This window comes from Triturus cristatus, chromosome 3_1 (genome assembly GCF_964204655.1).
Source record: "Triturus cristatus chromosome 3_1, aTriCri1.1, whole genome shotgun sequence".
In the NCBI taxonomy this organism is placed as follows: domain Eukaryota; kingdom Metazoa; phylum Chordata; class Amphibia; order Caudata; family Salamandridae; genus Triturus; species Triturus cristatus.
Genome location: NC_140583.1, coordinates 823,153,500 through 823,166,023, shown reverse-complemented (window position 1 = coordinate 823,166,023; position 12,524 = coordinate 823,153,500). Strand labels below are relative to the sequence as shown.

The window sequence follows — 12,524 nt, the reverse complement described above, 5'->3', positions numbered from 1 at the left end:
GATGGCGATGCCTCCTCCATTCTGGTTGGCGCGCTCCCTCCGGGTGATCTTGTATCCGTCCGGGATGACGATGGCGATGTCGGGTGCTGAGGAGGCGTTCATCCAGGTTTCCGTGAGGAAGGCGACGTCTGGGCATGTGGCGTCAGCAGGTTCCAGAGTTCCACTGCGTGCCTGTGGACGGAGCGGGTGTTGAGCAGGATGCACTTCAGGTGCTTCAGGTGGTTGCTGTTGGTGCTTGGCTTGGCGGGTGCGGTACGGGTCCGGATGCAGGAGAACTTGCAGGATTGGCAGGTGAAGGGTCCGTGGGTGAGTCTTGGGGTGGCTCTGCAGCAGCCGGGGCTCCGGCCGGTGTTGAGTGCGATGAGAGTGGCGGCGTTGTAGGTCTTGTGGGTGGGCTGGCATCTGCGGGGGCCAGGGGGTCTGGCGCTGGGCGCGGGCCAGGCGCGGACGGGCGCAGACGGGCTTGCCTTAGGCGCGCCCGCTGCGCGCGGCTTCCATATGAGTGGGAGAGGGAGGGAGGAGCAGCTGGGAGGTGGGAGCGGGGCGGCCAATAGGGTGCGAGGGGGGCGGAGCTATGGGACGCGGCGGCCAATAGGGTGCGAGGGGGCGGAGCTACGGGACGTGGCGGCGGGAAACGGGCGGCGAGTGGGAGACGCAGGGAAAGACAGAAGAAAAAAAGGACACAATCTGGGCACCAAAGGAGAGGGGGACAATCAAGGCAGCAAAATACACAGGTACAGTGGGGGAGAATCACTCACTCGTGGGTACAGAAGAGAAGGAGGGCACAGTCACTCTAACGCAGGCAGACACAATGCAGCAGCGGTCAGTGGTCACACAGGGGGCTGCGTGGCGGTGAGGGGAGCGACCTGCCTGGTAAACAGGGTCAGAGGTCCTGAACACAAACTCGATTGGGGAAATGGGGTGTGTGTCGAAAACTCTGCACCCTGTCGCAGGCACCCCATTGTGCCTGCCACACAGTGCAGGTTATTACAGTGGGGTACCTTAGGTACCCCCTTGGCCACCAACCGTAGGCTGCGGGGGCCAGGGGGCCCTGCCAGGGGCCCCCAAAGTCAAATTCCGACAGCCTTTCCATGTCGGACAGGCCGACATGGAAAGGCTTTTGGAAATCGACATCGTAATCCCGAGGGCGGAAAAGCTGTCTATAGGGCTGTACGATGATGATGATACTCTGCGAGTCGGTCGGAACTGATTCAGAATGAATGTGCGGTTTACGTTCCGACTGGAAACATTTTAATCGGGCTGTCGGAATGAAAAACAACTAAATCGGTCGGAAGGGCTCTAACGCGGTAGAGGAGATTCCGGCTGTTGGGAGGAGGCTTTCCGCCCGGCATCGTAATGAGCCCCTAAATTGTCTTTTTGAGGAGAAATTTAAAACTTTAGTAATCGATATTGAGGTTTCGAGGTGGATGCATCTGTAGATTATAAAGTGCTGCTTGAATGGCTACGGTCCAAGGGTTGGACTTGGAATGATTACGTTCTTGCCAGAAATGGTATTTAAAGGTGCCATTCTTGCTTTTTTTTTTATTTAAACCAAAGTTTTAGTAGTGTGACATTTTGGGCCAATGATTGCTCCTTGAGTTCTAGACAAACTTGCGGTTCTCTTGCATAGTTGGGAAGTTTAAGATGGATTTGTACTGCCTGGACTGTGCCTCACTGAGCCATCTAGTGAATTTACCAGGAAATGCTTCGATACCATGTGTTAGCAATGGAAGGTATTTATCATCTGCAACTCTGAAGAGAGGTGTTAAAGAGGCTCCAGTGAGATGGCTTGCCTTTTTTAAAGAGCAAAAATAATTCTTGTTGCTTTGGTTGAAGTTATCTTATATGTTGATTGTGCAAGTCTGCGGCTAGAAATTCTACCCCCAGGTATTTATAGGAATTTGCACTGGAGATGGTATAAGGTTCCATCTTTCATGTTTTGACTTGGTTGGATCGCTTTCTTGTGAAAGTGATGACTTTTGTTTTCTCTTCATTGTTTTCCATGGTGTTATATCTACATGAGATTTCAAGCTTGTTACGAGTGCTGGAGGTCTATAGTTGAGAAGTCAAGCAAGATAGTGTAATCTGCAAATTGCAGAACACGTAATGGCTGACTATTTACTTTCGGCTTACATGCCCTTTGGTTCGTGATTGAGGCCCCACGTCAGTGATGAACAGGTATTGTGAGATGAGGGCCAATAAGCATCCCTGTTTTAAGCTTTTGTTAAAACACACCATGCCTTCCTGAAGGCAGGGGTCTTTAATTGGATATTGAAAGCACCATGATGTTATTAATGTTTCTGCTGCTTTTTCAAAATCGTTTTTGCAACCAGAGTCCCAGGTTGGCCCCTTCTGCTCATTCGTGCACCTCCATCCGGTTCAAAGATACAATGTGTTTTGCCTCGACATAGTGGAGAGCTATTATTCTATAGTTTGACGCATCTTCCTTTGTCCTGTCTTATGTATGGGATAAATATAACAGCACTGCAAAGAAGGAGGTATTAAGATGGTGCAGTGGCAGTTTTCAAAGACCTTACTTAATGGGTTTAAAGGGGTTGTTGGCATCCCATTTGGGCCTATGTTTAGTTGTTCTTTATTTACTATTGGGGAAGGTGTTCTCCTTGAGGTGTCGTCGATTGCATACAAGGAGGGTACGTATTCCTCTGACTCAGATGCTTTTAGGTCTTTTACTGTTTGGGAGTTGGTTGGTGCCCTCAGTTTATTGTTTCATCTACAAAATGTGCTAGAATTTCCAGGAGAGCATGCTTTATGTAAGAAACTCCACAGTCTTTCCATTATTGTTCTTTTAGCCTCTCATACGAGTTTCTTATAAAATTTCTGCTGCTTGGTCATCTCACTGTTTCTTTGTTTTGCCTCACTAGTCTGGCCAGGGTGTGGAGTTTCTTTTTCTCTTTATGAAGGGCAACAGTATATCACATATAAGCACATGGAGGTGAGATTTGTTTAGTATTGTTAGGTTTAAAATAGTCCTTGGCCAATTGGCTTACTAGTGGTCTCATTGCCTCAGTCCATGTTTTGTGGCTATTAGGACTGTTGTCCGTGTGATAGTATTTAAGAAATCAGTGCAGTTCCCTTGAAACGTATCCATCCATTCCAAAAGTTATCTTTTCTTTTTTTAATAACCATTTGACTGACATTGCCCTTGGTTCCACAGTTACCTCTCTTATAGATCTGGACTTTGTTAGGTTGTATTTGTCGATGCTTAAGACTATCTTCTGTGGAAACCAATCACTTTCCAGCCGGTGTTCTAGTTTGAATTCCATTATTTGGTTAAAAAGATGAAGGGAATGTATTGTGTAAGCCAGCACAACGTTCCATTTAGAGGCCACATGTATGAACTGTGCTGGTTGGTCAGATTTACTACTCACATTTATTGCTCCTAGGTCCATCAGACACTTAGGGGCCGATTACGATATTGTTTGGAAACTCTTCTGACCAAATTGGTTTCGGAATCATTTCCGACCATATTAGGTTCTGCCAGTTCGACCGACCTATGACGATGCTTCCCAACGTTGTTCGGTCGGACTCGCATTGACTTTAATGGGAGCCCTTGTTCCAAACGAGAACACAGGCTTCCATTGAAAAAAGGGGTGCTTGGGGAAAACCTTGCACCCTGTGGCGGCCCCACATGGTGCCTGCCACACTGTGCAGGGTTTAACAGGGGAGTCCCTTGGGTACACCCACGCGCCCCAACCATAGACCTCTTGGTAAAGGGGAGCCTGCTACAGGATCACAAAGTCAGATTCCGACAGCCGTTTCATGTTGGGCAGACAGAATCAAAACGTCTGCCCGAATCGATCATAGTAACCGCTCACTCGGAAACCGTGCCCATAGAGCTGTACAATTCGGCTCCAAAAGACTCGGACTGTCCGAATGCCTATCGGGACCAAATCGGACAGCCAGAACAGTTTCCGTGCATTGTGATAGGTCGGTTGGAAATGTGTACGATTCGGTCGGAAACATAGGTTCCAAATCGGATTCTGATTTTGCGAATCCTATTCATAGCCTTCCCGAACGAAAAAGTGATCGGCCCCTTAGATTGACTGTTTATTCTTATCTGGAGATCTTTTGCTGATTTATGGTGGGGTAATAATCTCAAATGTCGCTATACATTATGGAACTGCTTTTATCATTTAACTGCTTCCCTTATTTACCTTTGTTTTGCCTATTCCCTGTACTCCTATTGTCCTTCTGCTTATTTCTCCTTTTCTGTCCTATGAGTTCATATCATTGTCATGAATTCCTTATGATAAAAATTAATTATAGTAAACCAATCCTAACTAGAGTCGATTAGCTAATGCGGGCCAAGCCTTTCCAGGGTGCAAAGGGGAATGCCATGTGACCTCTAAAGGAATCTGCATGGAAACCTCGTTTCCTTGTGGATTTCTGGGAAGGTTTGTGAATCCCAGAAAGCAGTAAATCTACATTCGCACCTAGGTGCAAATCTGCAAATGTAGATTTGCTACTTTCTTTGTGAATCCAGCTTATTGTCTTTCCAGTTATTTCTGCTTTCATACCTCAAGTTGGAGTCACAACAGTTGTTCGCTTTCATCTTCAAAATTAGTGTATTCAAAAAGGCTTTAACCTGCATTATTTTTGGACTTTTAAATGCTCTCGATCTCATTGGATGGTGGCAATATCTTACAATCCTGTTTCTTTTCTCATTTAGTTCTGAATTACAATCTCAGTATAGATGTCAGCAGAAAACCAGGAACACACTCAAGATTTTACTTCTCTTCAAATGGAACGTCTGATGTGGTATTAGGGAAGATTGACATTTCCAACGCCAGAAGGACGTGCAGAAAGCAGCAAGCATTTATGAGGGTGATGTATAGTCCTTTTGAAACAGATTCATTTCAAAAGTTGCATTTTCATATCCAAGTGGCGATACACATGACGTAAGGTACAGTCAAGTGAAGGAATAGTACTAAACTCTTCTAGTGAAGAAATCCGACATGTTGCAGGTTTGTTGGTGCGCGTGCACCATGTAGATAACAGCCCACTTGTATTTGTCAATCATCATCTAATAATAACATTGTTAGGTTAATTTGTAACTGAAGGGATAATACATTGTATATGGCTATAATATAATGGCCATCCTTTATGAACGTAATGTTGTGACCAATCAAGTCACTCCTTCTGAAATGGCTATGCACCACTGAGAGCAGCTTTATTTTGTAAGTTGTTCATGGTAGTCCATGCTTCGTGGCTAGCCAGTGACTTTGACAATACTGGTCTCACAATAATGATCATCCCTGCAGTGTATAAAGCAGCCTTTGAACTGACACCATAATACCAACATGAGAAGCTTCTCCTGCAGTCATGCATCACCCCTTCTGGTCTTCAGGGTCCCAGTCGTTGCTGCTTTGGTCCTCCATGGAGAGATGGTATAGGCCAACTCTCACGTAAGGGATGGTATGAGCCAATTCTCACATAAGGGATAAAGAATATATGATGTCCTTTAGATCGAGTTCACAGCATGATCACTGGATTGTAGGAGGAACAGTGTTTGGGAATTGCAGAGGGATGAGAGCCTCAGAATCACAGAAAGAGAAGCCATGTTCTTCAGTGGACTATTGGAAATGTGTGGCTGAGCCAAGAACCACAGAATTCAAACCAGTAGGGCTTGGGGGTACAGAATGGTAAAATAAACAATTGCTACATGGGTCTAAGACAGTTGCACATCCTACTCCCTCCCCCCCCCCCCCCCCCGCCTCCCACTCTTACCCGGGACCGCCACAGGCGGCGGTCTAACTACACCACTGTTCTAAGAGATACCACTTCCGAATCATGAGATTCTGGTAGAATGGACTGGGGTCCAGGAAAGAGACAGACAAAGTGCCCTTTGTTTTAGGTGTCCAGGATTCTTGTGGTCCAGTTCTGAAGAATTAATGTGTGCTTAAAAGCATGCTAAACGTCTGCATGGCACAAGGCTAAATAGTCCCACAGTGCTATTGGACTACATGTCTCTGGGCTAAGACTAAGGCTATGCCTAGTGAGAAGCGCCATAGTGCTGTGGAGGTCTCTCTATGGAAAAAAGCCCTGGATCAGAGGATTCTGAGCCCTTGAGGCACTTCACTGGGGTGACATCAGATGCCACTGAAGACGTTGATCAAGATCGCTGAGCTCCGAGGAGCTTAGTACCGATACCTTAGAGCGATGACATCAATGTCACTGAGGTTCGTTATGTAGGCCAAGGAGCACAGTGTTGATAGTCATATATAACCAGGCGCACCATGAGTAACTTGTGGAATAAGAGAGTATTGGGACAGGAATGAAGGCTTCAAGGTGCACCTTCAGCTGGAAGACGAAAGTTGGAGAGTCAATGAGGACATGAATTGAAAAAAAGGGAGGTGCAGAATAGGGAAAGTAAGCTAGGGCAACCCGATATTTGTTCCAGTGTTCCTTTTCAGCGTCCAGATTTTTGATGGCATTTCCACTCTGCCAAATGACGAGGTGGACCTACCACCGCAGACCTTTGTCCTGCGATGCACTTCCAGCAAAGGCCTGAGTCTTTTGGAAAATATTCCTACGACACATGAGACAAACTCTAAATTTGTTGGTCAGGCCTCGGCCATTTTACCGGAGGCAGGTCGTTCACAATACATGAAGTTTGACAAACAGTACCCCAACTTGATATCACCTGCTAATTCTTTTTTAAATAAACATGCACTTTTTCATATTTTTTTAAAACGTGTCAAGTAGGGTCCTAATTTCACGTTGCAGTAACCTACCCATTAGTGGGGAAAAATGCAGTTCCCTTTGCTAATTAAAAGAAAATCTTTTTCTGGATTTTCAAATACAGACATTGCTTATACTACTGTTTTCCACCATATACCTGTCTGTTTGTTTACCACATAGCTTAAATAGCAATGACTAGTATCTGACAAGTATAAGAGTGCTGGTCATAGTTGGGTACTAGCAAGACTGAAATCAAGGGGGATCTAACCCTAATCCCTTCATATCGAGTATGTCGATGTGTTTCTGCTCTCGCTTCTGTGTATAGACGTTTGAACGGGCAACTCTCTAGACATAGAACTACTATTTCTAAATACAAATAAACGATAAAGGGCTTTGAAGAGTTATGTTATGTATATTTTTTATGCACGACGCATGACACCTTTTCAATCTAAAAATTGTTTTGTGGAAATAATTTTAATGACTGTAGATAAAAAAAATTCGAAAGAGGATGTCAGAAGCAGGACACCAAACCTACATAATGACATAATTCAATGTAAAATAAATATTTCTAAGTGTAGTTCTTCTATTTCTCAGAAAGATGTGCGTGACATCCTAGCTCCCATCTATGTAGAAGCTGCATATCAACTCGGGGATCACATTGTAAAAAGGAGGCGCACTGGTGAATTTCCACCCCTAAAACCAATTCTTCAGCAAAAGGATGGGAAGGAGCACGTGACAAGAAAAAAGGTGAGATAAAGATGTCTCAACATTTGAGATGTAAGACATGTGTTCCCTTTTTTCTTATTTTCTATAAAAAATTGTTCTGTTGCTTTGGTTTTTAAGAGTCATTCCAGTCTTTTTCGAATCAGAGTAATTTTCCCGGTTCCTTGCCTGGAGTATTTACTGAAGCTAATTCGATCATCAGGCACTGGGGCATAACAACACTTGAGAAGGCCCCTCTGCAAGGTATGGTGATACCCACACCATGTGACCACCACATCAGGAAATACAATGGCAAAACAACACGTACAGCCCTTAGAAAAGGAAACCGTGCTATTGAGCACAACAGAAAAACGGTACTATTACTGCTAGACTGGTTCACAAAGCAGTACTCAAGAGGTACCCCCTTCGTCCCTCTTCGCATAGAAAATTCAAGACCAAAAGGTGACTTTAACGCAGAAACTACATATTTCATTATTAACAGTCAATATTATTTTGTTGACTAGAACAATTATCTCACAGCTCCTAACTGCAGAAACTACATTACATCTTTATCAACAATGCAATATTTGAATGTACCCTCACTCCTTTCTGATCCCAGGCTTCTGCTTTAGAATAGTTCCAGCTAATTTCACTTTAACTCTCTGATTCTAACTCCATAAGGTCCAGTACAGCATCCCAAATATCCTCAAGTCCTTTGTAGCTCAAGAGATAGGTTTGTCACTCAAATGGAACCGAGGAGCAAGCCCCAGTCCCTGTTCACTTAGGTGATTGCCCCGAATACCACAATTGAACAAGTCCTATGAGGCTGGGCATATCTTCTCCTCTCGGTGTACCTCACTTCTATCATTTTCCACTGTTGCAGTGATACAAAGATTGATGGCACGATAACCCCCTGATTTATCGTCCTAGGATTTTAAGGTGGAGAGAATACACAAAGAATCATGACAAGATCATCTCTGCTCGTGCCCTTTCCAAGAAGGTGTTCCCCATGCACTGCTGTTATGATAATAAAGCCTCTGGCTCATGAATAATTGTCTGATGAGCTTCTGAAAACAGTTTCCAAATTTTCAATTAATCCTAAAGTCATATGAGACAACATGAAAGAGTGAGTAAATGAGTGAAATTCCCAGTTGTATAGCAGAACTGTCTTTAGGTTCTGGTCAAGTCCAGACATCTATTCCCTGAACGTTTGACCTGCAAGATATACATCGATAGTTATAGGTACTGTAATCCCCGTTAAATATCGGGGATTACAGTCCCCACTATTTAACTAACAACTGGAATTTTGATCTGCGGGCTACACACAGATCTCTGTGTCAGGCACATTAATCCCATTGGATATTGTGGCTTAACTATGTCTCCTGCCCAAATACTCTTTCAGTTTCTATGCTTGTCATGGTGGGGTGAGTCCATATTCTCCTAGAATGAGGATGCAGCCACATAAATAATATGGCACCTGAATAATTGTGTCCTAATTATGCTTGAGAAGTTTTAAGTCAAAAGAAATTGAGTGGTGCCTAGCACTTTTAAGGCAAAGGTAACTGAACGTTCACATCAGGAAGTACTTGGATCTATGACGTATACCTGTGGTGCCGGAGGCGTGCTTCCTTCGCAGTGCATGCGTAGTGAAGTACCCACTGAGTGCAATGATAGTGCATTAATCCCCTTCATGAAAATGGCTGCTTCTTCATCTTCCAACATAACAAGACTATTATGTCACATAGAACACGAAGGAGATATTCCCACTGTGGTCTTGCTTTGTCCTGTACTCACTAGTGAGTTCCTAGCGGTAGTGTAGCACATGCTTATGTGCCACCTTGGAGGAAATGGAGATTATCCCATGCAGTTCCCTCACTGTGTAAATGTTCATCATTAATGTGCCCCATCTTCTCCACCTTTTGTGCTAAACACCCCCAAAATAGCCTTAGTCAGCAGCAAAGTTTGAAACCAGTAAGGTGTGCTTATTTTTTCAATCTAATGTTGTAAAGTACTTTGTTCAAGCAACATTATTCTAAACTTGATAGAACTTAAATTCCATTTTAAAGAGTCGGGGTGGTTTTAAAAAGAGGTAACAATTTATGTATTTTGGAGTACATTGAGCCAGCAACAGTGACCAAAACTTGCTAAGACCTGAGGGTCTGATTTAGAGTTTGGTGGACAGGTTACATCATGAGCGATATCTTGTCTGCCTCCCTACAGGTGCATTATATCCAGTAGTACTTGTACTTGGGCAGATGGGATATCCGTCAAGTTGTGAAGGAGGAACCGGGCTATCAAACTCTAAATCTAGTCCTGAGCATCAAGAGGCAGACGATTTTTGGGATTTCTCATCCAAGGACATTTTAAGAAAGTGTGCAATTGAAAAAAGCTGTAAGTAGTATAGTCATTCACACTGGTCAAGTCGTGATAGGGTTTACTTTATAGATGCAGTTGGGGAGGGTTCTCCATATTGCTTTGTAAAGTGAACATTGCTAGTTACTACATGCAAAGTGAGAGGTAATGCAGTTCCCATATACATAATAATCAGTGTTTTACTCCCAGTGTTTATTATATGTTCTGCTTTAACTTTCTCTGGAATGGACTTCATGCTTCCCATACTCACAAATGGATTTTCGTTGAACCTCTGGACCACAATAATGCCTAAGGTCATTCATATTCATACTAGCACTCACTAATACTCATACACAGACTTGCTCACACCTTCACATGCTTATTCACACTCCAAACACTCCCACTGCTACACACAATTGTTGTCTTTAAAGCATAATCTCCCACAGTCTCACGTAATATCAAACACACACATACACACGAAGGGGTGGAGGCAGAATGTGGTCGACAGCAAGGAATAAGCAGAAGTAAGCAGACAAGGAACAGTGTCTAGTATATTCTCAAACGAGGAGGTAGGGGAAAGCTAATGTCCATGAAAAGGCCCAGTACCTTAAAATATTTAGTATTCTTTTTGGGATAGCTCAATGGGCTACTCCTCCCAAAAGATCATTCCTGGCATCCTGCGGCCCACAAGTCATCCCCAAAGAGCCATATACTTGGCATCCTCCCTCTCTTCCCATATGCCTTCATCATGGGTGGGCATATGTGGAAGTTGTGTGTTAATGTGTAAGTGGTTAACACAAGAAACAGAGCATTGCGGTTTCATTTCGACCCTTTGTGCATAAGATGCTGACTCTTCTTTGGGAATGCTGGGCACTTCTGCTTCACAGGCCAACTTCCCCAAAACGTGCTCTACCCGCAGAATTATGGAAGGTCACTAGCTCTTTGCTTTTCTCTAAGTAGTATGTCAAAATATTGTTACCAGAAATATCATCAGACTGAAATAATGTGTCTTAATTACCCTTGACAAAGATATTGTGCCATTTGGTGGACATTTTCTATTATGGACTCCAGTAGGTGATATTTTGCTAAACTATACTAAGGGTCCAATTAGGATGGCGGTCAGAAAATCTCCCCGACCGCCATGGTAGCGGGAAAAGACCGCCCGCAAGGACTGCAGTATTACCGCCGTTCCAATTAGGATGGTCTGCAGTCGAAATCCGACCGCGCAGTCGGATTCTGGCGATCAACATTGTGGCGGTTGCTGCTGCCAGCAGCACCGCCGTGGTGTGAAAAGGAGCATGTCATGCATGTCACTGCACTGCGTGGCAGGCACTGCACAGTGCCTGCCACCTGGTACAGGGGCATGTAGGGGAGTACCATGAGTACCCCCCAGTGCACCCATACACCCCCTCAACACATTGGGGGCCCGCAATGGGCCCCCGGAGACATTATCCACATGCCTTTCAATGGCGGTTCCACCGCCGAGGAAAGGCTGGCTGCCGCCGGCATCATAATCATGCCGGCAGAGCCTGGCCCTGCACCGGCATCATTGTAGCGGTCCAGTTCAACCCGCTAGGCATGCGTGCAGACTGGTACCGGCTGAAAAGTGGTGGGCGGAGTTTCTCACCACCGCGGTCGTCACAGCCATGCTAATGGGACTGGCGGTTTTCAGGGTTGCGATCGGGGGCAGATGTCCGCCGCTGGTCCGGCGGTTGCCACCACCGTCCCCGGCGGCGGCCATCCGCCCGCCATCCTAATAGACCCCTTAGTATTCAATATTTCCGTCCTACAGTATTTGGTTACAATGTTCTGGTACCATACTGCCTGAGTGGAACCCAGCCTCCTCCATCTTCCAGTATTATTGCTGGTAGCAAATGGAGAAGTGTGTTTGATCTTCTATCCACAAACCACCAGAATCAGTCAATACTGCTTTGACCTGTGATTCTTGACTTTGTTGCCAAGGAAAACACTACAATGAAAATGAGAAGCACATTGGCCATCAGAGGTGGGCAAGCACTTAGGGCATTATTTAGTACATTGTCTGTACTACCAGAAGGCCTCTACATCAGAACATGAAAGAATATTTCAGTAAGACCTCGTGCTGAGTTGCTACTTTCCATCTGGATCGGCTGACTTGCATGAATCCTGTGTGAATGCACCAGTGACTTGAGGAGAAAAGTATAGCTTATCTACCTGCAATAGGAGGTAGACTGTGCCTGTCAGGAGAAGCCAGCTTGATCTTAAGAATACCTGCACTGTCTTGTAACCGTAAGTGGCTATGTAAAGTGGGGTGGAATAGACACTGAGCCACAAGCAGGTGTTGCCATTCATATACACAATAGAGCACAGGAAAAGGCCTGTGATTTGGGTTCTCCAAACCACTAATAAACCTGACCAAAACTAACCTAAATGACCAGAAAGCAAAATGGTAAATAAACTTGAATAGGGACCTCGACAGAGAATGGGGACAAATACTAGGATATACACACAGTATGAAAAGTGCTTGCTTTGAATATACACAATTTATTTTCCTACTTCGCACTTACTTAACTTCGAAAAAAAACTGCATATATTCTATCTTAGACAATCCCATTGACAGGCTCTTGATGCTTACACACACTGGGTTTTATCATATGGTATCGAGCAGTGCCGAACATAGGCAATATTCGGAGGGTTTAACGGAACAGCTTGAGGCCTTAACAGGGAGAATGAATCTGTGCACACCCAGAGGCTGCCTACTAGGCCATGTCATGTGACCCAATGATAAA

The 12,524-nt window shown here is 44.7% G+C and overlaps 1 protein-coding gene across 1 annotated transcript in view; it reads left to right on the top strand.

The window, feature by feature from the left end:
• The window catches only part of ITGA4 (integrin subunit alpha 4), a 466,594-nt gene that overhangs the window by 295,326 nt on the left and 158,744 nt on the right, over nucleotides 1-12,524 (top strand). The window contains exons 15-16 of the mRNA XM_085646210.1: nucleotides 4,691-4,845; nucleotides 7,297-7,449. Coding sequence (XP_085502336.1) covers nucleotides 4,691-4,845; nucleotides 7,297-7,449 — 308 coding nt within the window. The remainder of the gene's footprint in view (nucleotides 1-4,690; nucleotides 4,846-7,296; nucleotides 7,450-12,524) is intronic.